Source organism: Tenrec ecaudatus, chromosome 4, assembly GCF_050624435.1.
Source record: "Tenrec ecaudatus isolate mTenEca1 chromosome 4, mTenEca1.hap1, whole genome shotgun sequence".
In the NCBI taxonomy this organism is placed as follows: domain Eukaryota; kingdom Metazoa; phylum Chordata; class Mammalia; order Afrosoricida; family Tenrecidae; genus Tenrec; species Tenrec ecaudatus.
Window position 1 is genome coordinate 197,451,495 of NC_134533.1, and position 12,137 is coordinate 197,463,631.

Here is a 12,137-nt window from a genome sequence, read left to right on the forward strand (position 1 = left end):
AAATCGTAGCTGAGGAGTTTCATCAACATTTAAAAAGGATTTGATATGGATAAGTCAGCAAGCATTGCTACCAAGCTTTCCATTCCTATGCGAATGAGTTATTCCAAAGAAAGCATATCTGAGCATGTCTCTGAGGTCAGTGTGTGCCTGCAGACAAGTTCTCTGGGTAACTAACACGCTAGTCTTCATTTCATTAGCGTGCCTTAAAAAGCGGTTCAGTCGAACCAGCGGGCTAGTTATGGACCATTCAGAGAAGGCAGCCCAGAGGTTATGGCCACTGTTGTGGTTGGAAGGGGATGCCAGCCCCCCACCACTATCACAGGCTCAATAGGCACAATTGTACGGTTATTATATATAAATATTCTAGTAAAGTCATCGAGTGCATGAGAGATAGAAGAGAGATTGAAATAATGGAGTCAGACATAATTCATGGTAGCAATGCTCAGCCTCACTTGGTGGTCCAAGTGGAGAGAGAGAGAAAGAGATAGGGATTTAATGCTAACCAAGGCTTTTATATTCTCTGGGGGCATGCAAGCCCCCTAATTACAGGTGAAGACATACGTCACAGGAAAGGGTTGTGCTGTAGGCAATACAGTAATGGAAGGGGTCGGTCTAGGGGCGCACATGCAATAGGAAGAGGAGGGATTAGGGGTATACAAGTGGCAAGATGGGCAGATCCTAGTTTCAGATGGCAGCCTAATTTTGGAAGTCATAGAGCCGGTTTGACCTGTTCCCTGGCACCATTATCCACCTACAGGAACCAAATCAATGACTGCAGGCCTCTAGAGAGAAGTAGCCTATTGTCCTTAACAGCAGGGAGAGGGGCCTACCTTAGTCTGGGGACTGAATGTCTTCAGGAGGATGTCTCTAAGCATCTGACCTCCCCCCATATGCTAGCAAAAAGCCCCTAATGTTTGGTATGTCTTTGGGGAGACAAAGCTGGGGAAAAGTCTCTTTGTAATCCCCCACACTGTATCTGGGAATTCCTCAAGGATCATCTGCATGGATTTTCTCAAAGGACACTAGATGATCATGGAGACTTATAAAGATGTTTTAGGGAAAATAAAAATTTCACTGGTCAGAAAAAGGCCAGGAAAGTTGTATCTAGGATTCCATCACCCCCAAAATAAAACTGTTCCTGCCCATTGTTCCAGGGTAGCTAGCAGGGCAGGCGGTCCTATGAGGATTTCATTGGAAAACCTTACCTCATTTACTCTACAGCCCGAATTTTACCCCATCCAGACTCCTCTTTGTTGCCCCAAACTCAAAGAACATTGAAGTCAGCTATGATTTGAGTCCCTTGCGGATGACAAAACCACCATTTGGACGTGGGAAGTGTCCGCGGAATGGAATCGCCGTCTTCAGAAGTGCATCGCTGTAAGACCGGCGATGTGTGGAGGAGCAATAGCTTCACCTGTTGATACTTTTCGTCAATAGTCTGTCATTTTGTGGTAACACTCTGACTTACCCTCAGACACCACAACCAAGGAGGATTTACCTGCAGAATGCCAGGTTGGTTCAAGAGATGAAAATCAAATGGTGAAATACACCATATTGATAGAAAGAAAACACATATGTCATTTTTTAATAAGCTGTGGAAGAAGCAGTTGACACAATTCAATAGTCTTCGGTGATTCAAGAACACTCAACTCACCAAAATGGAAACTTCCTCAACCGAATAAAGACCCATGCAGTTCCCGAAGATCAGGGACAAGACAAGAAGGTCTCTTCTCTTACCACTTCCAGAGATAGAAAAGGAGCCAGATTGAAAAGGAAGAAGTAGGACTACTTCTAATCTCCAATTTGCAGATGAAAAGTCTGCATTAAGGACCTGGAATTTAGACAGTCCCAAGCAGTAGACACATAGGGGCCCTGGAGGCGTAGTGGTTACAGGTTGGTCAGCAGTTTGAGACCCCACAGCAGCTCGGCAGGAGAAACGCTGGGCTTTCTACCCCTGTAGACAGGCACAGCCTGGGTCACTGAGTCAGCATCAACTCGATGGCAGTGAGTTTGGGTTTTATTTCGTTTGGAAAAAATACACAGTGAGAGAAAATTATTACAACTAATAAACCATTTTGGCAGAGCTTCAGGAATCAGAATCAGTGTGTACAAATCATAGCTCTGCATGACCACAGCAAAGGAAGCCCTTGGGAGGTGCCCAAGAGCAAACGGCAGTAACAGTAAATACTGACTCGCACAAGCCTGTGGCAAAAGTGACATCAGACAATATGAGTCAATACATAGGTAGGCATGCAAATTGAACAGATGTGGGAAGGTAGATGAGAATTTATTTTTTTCAGAATCTATTTCTACATGTTTTTCAGAATCTATTTCTGCATATGTTTTTATAGGTGCTACAAATGTGTCAAAGGATTTAGTAGAGCATACAGGGAGGCAAGATTCTGAAAACTTCTTAGCCCTAACCCAACAGCTTTCGAAAACGAGTCACTGGATTTGGGGGCTCAGGATCACTATCTTGGGGAATGTCTCGGCCAATTGGCATATCCCTACTTTGGTCTGAAGAACCGGGGTCTTTTAAGCTTGCCCTTTAAGACGCAATGATTGTCCCTCCTGGTGCAAAGCAAAAACAAATCATAGACTCAAGGAAACAGTTATGTCATTCACAGGACTAACAAGCCATGGGAATCTCAGCCGCCATCCCCCAGGGCTATAAGAAGTAGATGGTGCCTGGCTACCACCGCCTGGTTTCCGGTGACTTAAAGCAATAAGTTATCCATGGTGGATGGTGGGGTGGAGAGGAACAGAGCTCTGAAGAAGGAATTGCTCAGAACTGGAGCTTTGCCGACCCTGCTGCTTGAGCCGCTTCTTGCCCTGGGCTCTGCCCTGGGCTCCAGACTTAGCATCCTTCCCGGCAGCAGAGAGCCAACCTTCCAGAAAGGATAAGCGGCTATAGCTTTCCTTTGTGGACATTGTGTTGGCCTTTATTTGCATAAGCCTCCAAGATTTGCCAGCTCTCCCTGGAAGAGGGAGAGACTCCCGAGGTCTTTTCCTCCCAGGAGAACGGAGGGCCTGCTCTCATGGCCCTCCTGTTGTCCCTGCTTCACCGACCTGATGTCATTGGTCTCGCTGCGTTGTACAAGTGTCAAGTGCAGAAACGACACTGTCTCTATTCAGACAACACTCGAAGAAGATGGAAGGAAAGGTGGGGTGATGGGGTCGTAGGTGGGGGGGTGGTCAACATGAATGTGAAATGAACCCAGTGTCCTCCCCCACCTTGCCCAGCACACCTTCTTGGGGGAAGACCTGCTGTCCTAGCCAGAGTGGGGGAAAGGTGGCCACTAACAGGCAGCTACTGTCTGGTGGCAGTGAGGGCAGTCCAGGGTGCGTCCAGTGGAAAGTGGCTTCCAAGGGAGTGGAGCGGGTGACCTGCAGGAGCAAGTGAAACAAGGCGACCAGCCGCAAATGCTTGTATTTTGAACCTGGGCTACTGGACCAGGAAGGTCGGGCTGTTTCTTTAATTAATCGGACTGTGCCCTTTGAAAGGTTCAGACCTGCTGAGTCAGTCCTCCTGCCTCTCAGCGCTCTAGTCCAAGGGGAGCTGAGACTGTGCCTGAGTTAAGAGGAGGCTATGTCTCCCAGGGACAGCACTAGAAACAAGATCCAGGTCAGACACAGGCACCCAACGACTAATAGAGCACGGCAGAGTCCGGCCCCACCTGGGTCAGAGCAGGCCTGCGCTCCAGGGGGTTGCCAATGGCTGTTCTTTGGGGAATGGGTCACTGGGCCTCTCTCTTGTCAAGCCTCCAACCTTCCATGATGTTAATCCTCTGCGCCAGCAGCTGCATAGGTACGATTTATAAAGAACTGTCAGGAGTGCCGCTTGGGATGGTTTTGACGGGGTGTGCAGTGCAGCGGGTGGGGGAGGTTGCAGGTGGTATGTACAAATGCCTGGGGTGTGGGGGTAGGGTCAGGGTGAGGGGGCTCTGCCCCCAGCTGTGAGCAGCAGCTAGGTGGGAGCAGAGGTAACCTGGAGCCCAGGTGCAAATCCATCTCTTTGGAACACCCGCGACCTCCCTAATGGACCAGCTGCGGCCTCTCAATAGGAAGGAGTGACTGTCTCTCTCCCCTCGGTTTCAACATGCTTTATGGGGGTCTCCAGGGTGCGCGTAAAAACTGTAGCTCATAGTACCACAGCTTCATTAGCAACTCGTTACCTTCTGAACCCCACTTTGGCCTTCTGTTCCAGTCTGCTGGCGTTTCCTGCACCAGGTGCCCCAGATCATCACCCTGCTATCCATCACACAAGCAGAACAGTATGCAGGTGTGGGATTAAGGGCGGGGGGCGGAGCGGGAGAGAAGCTGACTTATTAGGAAAAGGTCTTCCGTCATCGAAATCCACACCCTCATCTGCTGAAAGAGAACATGTCCTTCCCTAGAGGAGCATTTCCCTGAGTTTTCGAGTATATATGTTAAAAAAAGGAAAAAAAAGATAACCCCCGCCAAATGATTTAAATAAGAGTTTGCTTCCTGGAAGAGGTTCAGTTCTGGAACTCCTTGGTCATCTTAAAACTGTAAGTCATCTCATCGTTTGGATTCAATCTCCTTAAGGTGCACAGGGCCCTCGAATTCATCTCTTAATTCATGGGGCATTCCTTATCCGACTGTGAAGGGAGGTTAGTTTCTGTCTTCCAGTTGCCCTTGGACGTCACCCCCCCACCCCACCCCCGCCCCCGGTTTGCAGGAGTGTCGGTGGAGTCAGTGAGGGCTGTGCCTTGATTTTTCAGGCTCAAGGACCGTCCCCAGCGCCGTTCCAGACACGTCGCGAGGACTGACCATCTTCAACAGCGCGATGGCCGGGACCAAGGTGAAACGCATGAGGGCGTAAGTAGCACGAGGGGTGCCCCTCCCCTTGGAGGGGCCGCCTCCGAGCATAAGGGGGCGCCGTGGGCAGTCGGGTCATGCGGTCATCCGGCACACTCAGGCAACGAAAGAAAAGCTTGCCACACTTTCCTACACGCAGTGCGGGTGGGGTGGGCCAAAGGTCTGCACCTGCATCTGTGTTGCCTCTTTCAGGCAGCTGGACAAGGTGAAGACAGCCGCTTCCTGGTCTAGCTCACCTTCCCCAAATGGCCCCCAGACTTTTGGATCAAAGGGGCTGGGCAGGCGCCCTCTGTACAAAGATACCCGTGCAGGTTGCGTTGTTCCAACTCAGAGCAGAGTAGAACTCCAAAGGGTTTCCGAGGCCGAGTGACACTTGGGAAGGAGATCACCAGGCCTTTCTTCCGAGGCACCTCGGGGATGGGTTTGAACCACCATCTTCTTAGTACTCAAGTGCTTAGCCATTGGTGCCACCCAGAGCCTCCTTGTAAAAGGTGAAGGGGGAAAAATCTCCATGCCATCTAGTTAATTCTGTGTCCTAGCAATCCTGTAGGGCAGGGTAGAACTGCCCCTGCTGGCTGCGAGGGTCTGCAATTGTATCTCTTTACGGGAGTAGAGAGCCCAGCCTTTCTCTCTGGGATGGCTGGCGGTTTCATCCAGTTGCTCTTGTGGTTAGTAGCCCAACTTCTAAGCCACCAGGGCCCCCCGGGAAAAGGATTTCTCTTTCAAATCTCAGGTAATCCGTGCGGTTTCTGTTACATTGCTCAGCTCTGTTGGTGTAACACAAAAGAAACCACAGACCACTTTTGACCATGAAGTTTGAATTTTATAAAGTGTTCAGATCTTACAAAATATTATTCTACTTTTGCTTCCCTCCATCCCCCCTCCCTAAGTCATTTAAAAATACAAAAGCAGTTCTTAGTTTTTCGGGATGCGCAAAAGCAGATGACCGGCCAGGTTTGGCCTGTGACTGTACAGTTCGCCGCCCGTGCCATAAGACGTCACTCAGAAACCCGGCTCCTGTGTAATACTGGTGCTGGCTGATTGGTTAGGAAGTTGGGTAAAAATAATTTTTCTGTTGATTTGTGTCTCTGTTGTCCGTGCAAGGCCGTGTACCAACATCCACGCTAATGGGTGAAAGCAAAAGATGGGTGTGGGGGTGGGGGTGGGGGTGGGGTAGGGGAGAAGGCAGGCAATGTGTTTAGATATTTATTGTTTTCAAGGCCTGCTCTTAAAGAGTGAAGGGCAGTTACCACGGCAACAAGTGAGTCCCTGGTGCCAAAAGTGGGAGTGAGTGGGGACTTCAGGGGACGGCTCCTCTCCTTGCGAGGAGGAGAGAAGATAGAAGGATTTGCTAAGCTTCCATCCCATAATACCTTCATAAAGAAAAGTAACTCAAGTCTCCCTTAAAGTCAAATAATGTTGTTACTCTCAGATTCTTTTCTTTTAATTTAAGACTTCACTACTTTTACCAAGTACCACCTCCCAGCACCTAGCATATTATAAACTGTCTTACATCATGAAGCTAAAAGGAATATTGCCAACATAAATGACAGAGATGGAGTCTTTCCTCCCTGGCACGTTGCTCTCTTCCTGGTCGCTTGGCTGGCTCCGACCATGGATTTTGGCGCTGTGCTTACTCATTGGGTTGCTAAGTGCAAAGTCTGCGGTTGAAACCACCAGCGCTCCACGGGAGAAAGACCAGGCTTTCTACACCCCTGTAAAAGCTGCAATCTCAGAAACTGGCACGGGCAGTTCTACCCTGTCGGAGACTCAGAGGCAGGGAGTTTGTTAACTTCCATGTGGACTAGGCCAGTGTGGGCCGCAATTGTGTAGCAGAGTGGCCTGCGGTTCCTCCAGACTCCGTGTCCCTGAAGCCTGTACCCTGCCAGAAAGGTAAAAGGAGGCTGCGGGGCTTTGCATCTCTCATGCACACGTGTTGTCTAAGTTGCTGAGACTTGGAATCCATAGAGGAGTGGACTCTGGCTGGTCTCGCTGCACAGAGGGTGCTGTGTGCTCAGCGTGGGCAGTTTGCTATGCGGAAAGGGCACCACACTTCCTGTGGGAAAGGTTCCATGTTAAAACAAACGAACGAGCCATCACCATCGCGTTGCTTCCAACACATGGGTGACAGAGAACATGTGTCCCGGGCTCAGGGTTTCCTGGGCTGGAATCTATTTAGTAACAGTTTTCTTGGCATATAACTTGCACCTCATACAGTTCAGTAGTTCAAGGACATCAAGAAGAGCTGTACCATCATCGCTCCACTCAGTTGTAGAACATGTTGTCCTTTCTGTACTCGTTATTAGCTTCCCCCACTGCCCCCAACGTCCCCTGCCACACCCCCAAGGAACCATGAAGCCAGCTGCTGTCTCTCAAGGTTTACCTGCCCTGGATCTCACATACAGAAACACGTTTAAAGAAAGAAAACCAAGAAACCTACCAACAATAACGAAATGAGACATTAAACAATCTCTATTGAAAAGAAAGTGGAAAAATTACAAATGAGAGCAAGCTTTAAATGGATAGTGGAAGCAGGTTGCCAAACCACGAGCCTATCAGGGCAAATAGGTTCCAACTGATTGTGCCACTCAGAACTCCAAGCCCACTGCCAGGGAGCAGGTTCTGACTGGCAACAACCATCCAGGAGAGGGTAGAATTGCCCATGTGGGTTTCCAAGACTGATGCTTTATGGGAACAGAAAGCCATGTCTTCTCCCATGGAGCGTCTGGTGGTTTCAAACTGCTGACCTTGCGGTTAGCAGTGGACCGCATAACCCACTCGCCACCAGGGCTCCACCCAGGGCCCCTTCAAGGGCAGCACAGTTGCTGATGTGATATGAGGTGATGGTTAAGAGAAGTGTCCTTGTGGGCCCATGGCCCTGGGCCCAACAAAGCATATGGTGAAAGCTGTGAGTTCAGAAAGGGGGTGACAGAGAGGCCTCTGGGAGAAGCAGGAACTTGGCCATGGCTTTACCAGAGAGGTAGGCTGGGAGAAGCTGGAGGCTAGATTTGGAGTCTGAGTCTTGGCTTCACCACGTCATGGCTTTCTGAGTTCTGTGGTGGATTCCTAAGCTTCTGCTTCCTCCTCCGCAGAGTGGTCAAACGCCACAGCGCAGTTCCAGGAAGCAGACTGCGAGGAGGAGGGGATGTGCAGGAGGCCAATGTCAGTAGAGAAGGGGGTGGGGTGGGGTGGGGGGGGCTGCGGTGTGGACTCAGCAGAGGGAGAAGTCAAACTGCATGCAGCTGGCACCCACCCTCCCACCCTCCGGGGAGTCCTGGAGCTGGAAGGACCCTTCCGAAGGGTCTGGAGTTGGGCAGATGACCAGCCCCAACTGACTCACTCTTTGCCTCTGAGCCACCAGGAAGGGGTGTGGCTGAGCAAGAGTCTGCTCAGCCAAGAGATTCCCAAAGGGGCCAGCAGCTGAGCGGTGTCACTGGGAAAGGCCTGCGGGCATTCCTCTGAGGAGCAAACGCATGTGAAATTGATGCACCAAGGAGGGTTCTTTGTAAAAATCAAGAGGAATTCATCACAGAGAAAAAAAGGTCTTTTATTTCTCACAGATACAGGGAATGCAAGGGATATATCTTTGGAGGGTAGCAACGTAGTAATTACATCAGGTAAACGATGTTAAGTGTTTAAGTTTGTTTATTTTGAAAAAATAAATAAATAAGCAACGCTTACAGAAAGCTTGCACGCAGTAGGGTAGCACCGTATATCCTGGGAACGCTTCCCTTGGTTTCCCAGTTAAGGCTGCTGTACTTCCTTGTTAAACTTACAATAGCCATTGTGTCTGAGTCTTTTGCGAGTCAATCTCATGCATATGGGTTCTTGACCCTCAGTATTAAAGTGTGTGGATGGCTTCTGAAACAGAGACCTACTGTTACACACTCACTGCTATCGGGTCACTTGGTCTCACAGTGGCCCCATAGGGACAGAGTAGAACTGCCCCGGGGGGTTCCGAGACTAACTCCTTAGGGAGTGAGAGCCTCAACTTTCTCTTGCTTCCATAATGGAATTGCTCGCCTCCCTGGTGGAGGCCCAGAGGGTTCAGCGTTGGGCTGCTAACCTCACGGTGGGCTGTTCACATCTACCAGCCACTCCAGGGGTAAAAGATAAAGCAGACCATTTCACGTGGACACTGCTGTTGAATAGACCAAGCCATACTTATAAATTTCACGGTCACAATGATCTCCATGACCGCATTTCTGGCTCCCACCCCCATGCCCCATCCAGGATCACACATTGGATTTTTGCTCTCATTTCTCTTCAGTGTTGCCTATTCTGGGGCAGTCCCTCGATCACTCTTCTTCTTTCACAACATTGCCATTTCTGAAGCACAGAGGCTGGTTATTGTATAGAACGTTTCCCATTTTGGCTCTGTCTGAAGGTTCCACATGATGCGATCCAGGTTATGGATCGTTGGTGGCATGCTGGATGCATGCTGCTCTGTCCTCCAGCCTTTGTGAAACTCTTTGTTTTTGGAAGGCTGCAGACACTGGGAACAGGAGTCAGGGCGAGAGAATGAACTCCAGTGGACTTGTCCACCAGCTGCAATGAATCTTCACCTCCCTTTGGATGTTCATTAGGCGCCCTGTTGGCGTAGTGGACCAGACACTCAGAGGGAAAGATGAGATACTGTATTCCTGTAAAGAATTACAGTCTAGGAAACCCACAGGGGAAGTTCTACCCTCTCCTGTAGGGTCACCAAGAGTCAGAATTGACTCAATGGAAGTGAGTTGTTTCTGGTTTGGGATTAGGCTTTTTACACTCATTAGGCATCTTACACACAGGATGTGGAAAATTGAACCCTTGAAGATTCCCACCAAAACACTGTCCACAGAAATCTTCAACTTCACTTAAACAAAAGCAAGATCTAGAAAAGACCACATCTTCCAACTCGGGCATCGGTGCCTCTTAATGTCTTACTGTGTAGTAGTCGATGCGTATCTCCGGCTCCGACTGCGGGTCAGTGGCTCTTACAACAGGTATCTTCCCACCCTCTTCCTCCAAGTCCTCTGAGCTGCTGTACACGGGCTGAGGAGGGTCCTGGGGCTCAGTTAGAATTAGTATATACAGCGTCAGGCCCCGAGCACACCTGCCCGGGATCAGGAGGGAGGGAGCTAGAGGCTGACCACCTGGGTTTATTTATGTCCCGTTCTGTCAACTTCCTAATGTGACTTGAGAGCAGTTCGAACTCCTCTCTGTACCGCGAATTGCGATCTGTCGTGTGAGGATAACAGTGGCTCCCCCCTCGGAGGGTTGGGGTGAGGGTTGTGCATGGCACATAGTACGTGCTCAATAAATGCTGACAACTTACAATAGACTCTCAGTACACATGTGCTACTTCCTTGTGAAGAGGCCCAAGCCAGGTATCTGAAGGTGTGGGAGTACTGTTTGTCTGTGATGCTTTATTCTTGAGGGCATCTGTAGTGAAGGAGGGGTCTGTGAAGGCATGCATATAGCTTTGCTTTTCAGCATGTGGAAAAAAATAAGTGGCAGGTCTCTGGGAAAATGTCATGAAGTTGTTGAATATAAAAGCCAAGCATTTGCTGTCCACGGACGCTTGACTTCCAGCCACATTCTATTCTTACTCCTACTGGGAAAGAGGTTCACAAGGAAAATGCCCCTGCTGGGGCACAGACAGCTCTCGGCTCTTGGAGGTCAGCTGTCGTCCAGGGGTGCCACTCAAAGTCATTGGGGTGTCAGCAGAAAGACATGAAATCAATGTTGACTTCCTTTATGCTTGTGCAATCTCCGTACCTATTTGCAGAGCGATTGCTATTCATAGAGAGATGGATGGATGATGAATGGAGGCGGATGTGGGGGTGGGTGGGCCTTGGCAGCTTTGTGGGCCGTCTGGAGCCTGTACCCTTAGGGCAGGGTTTTCTGGTTGTCTGCTGAAAAGTGTTATCTGCACCATCAGGAGCTAGATTCCATCCCACTCCTCCTCTGTCTCCCCTGGGGACCAAGGAAGAGGCCTTGTGGATGATTCTGGTCAACTTTCGGTGCCGATGAGAGTAAACACACTGTCGCCAAGGGACCTGATCCTTGAGCTCAGGAGAGCTGAAGGTAAAACAGCACCTGCAGAACCGTACCATCACATTGATTCCAATTCACAGCACTCCCGCAACTGCCGCGGAGGGCTTCCCAGGCTATCCATCCTTATGGAAACAGACTGGCCCATCTTTCACTACAGAATGGCTGATGAGTTCAGATGGCAGGGTATCAGCCAAGCGCTTACCCACTGCACCACCAGGGCTCCGTCATTCATAAAGGGCTTGTATAATCTGGCCTCAGACTTCGGTGGTCTCACTGGTAGCTGGCTTTGTAAGGTTTCCCGAGTGGGTAATACCTCGGGGTTCTTGGCTTCCCACGAGAAAGTATTCACACCAAAGCCTGCTTTGTAATTCAAGTGGGTTTCTGTGAAGGACAGAAGTTTCAGGTCTCACAGTCTCAAAAGAGAGTACACGCTATTTCAGGGAAGCATGCCAAGCCTCACGGAAGCCGCGCTGGGGCTCACAAGGGGTCCTGAGCAACCTCATGGACAGTGTACCCACACGTGTGGAACTGGGGGAGGGATCCCAGGGACCATGGGGTCGTGGGAGAAAGGACAAGAGGACTGGCGCCAGAGAGCAAAGGGGGTGAGAGAGGCTGTGGCCCCAGTAGGCAGGGGAGGCAGACCTCACCCTCCAACCTGCTGCTGACGAGGAACAGGGAAAAGGAGAGCCCAGTCTTCCCACAGCCAGGCTGTTTCAAGCCTCTGGCTGGGGAGGTGTGGTTGATGGTATAGGTTGACCCCATTTGCTGGGTTAAGCCCACATCACATGAGCCTAGTTTGGGCCACGCAGGTGTACCTCTCACCTGGCTGGGGGCTTGAATTTGAGCATGCTCAATGAGGGTCTTCATAGTTGTCCAGTGGTCACCTGAGTTCTTCCCAACCTCCACTAGGGGGCCTGTGCAGGCATGGGAGTGACACCCCGCTGTCCCTATATCTAGCTACCTAACAGCTTTGCTAAATATGATTCATGGGCCAGTGGCCCTGACATCACATGAATATTCACGAGACATGCGGCATTTCCACCTGCCTTGAATTAAAATCTGCCTTTTAAAAAGCTCTCAAAAAGCCAAACCCCTGCCATGCAGTTGATTCTGACCCATACTGGCACTATTGGATAGAATAGAACTGCCCCTGTTGGTTCCTAAGACTCTTAACATTTTATGGGAGTAGGAAGCCTCATCTTTTCTCTCATGAAGTAGCTGGGGGGTTTGAACTGCTGTCCTTGAAGTCGGCAGCC

General features: G+C 50.0%; 1 protein-coding gene across 1 annotated transcript in view; it reads left to right on the forward strand.

Moving 5' to 3' along the window:
* NEK11 (NIMA related kinase 11) overlaps positions 1-12,137 on the forward strand; it is a 280,892-nt gene that overhangs the window by 225,324 nt on the left and 43,431 nt on the right. The window contains exon 15 of the mRNA XM_075547896.1: positions 4,746-4,842. Coding sequence (XP_075404011.1) covers positions 4,746-4,842 — 97 coding nt within the window. The remainder of the gene's footprint in view (positions 1-4,745; positions 4,843-12,137) is intronic.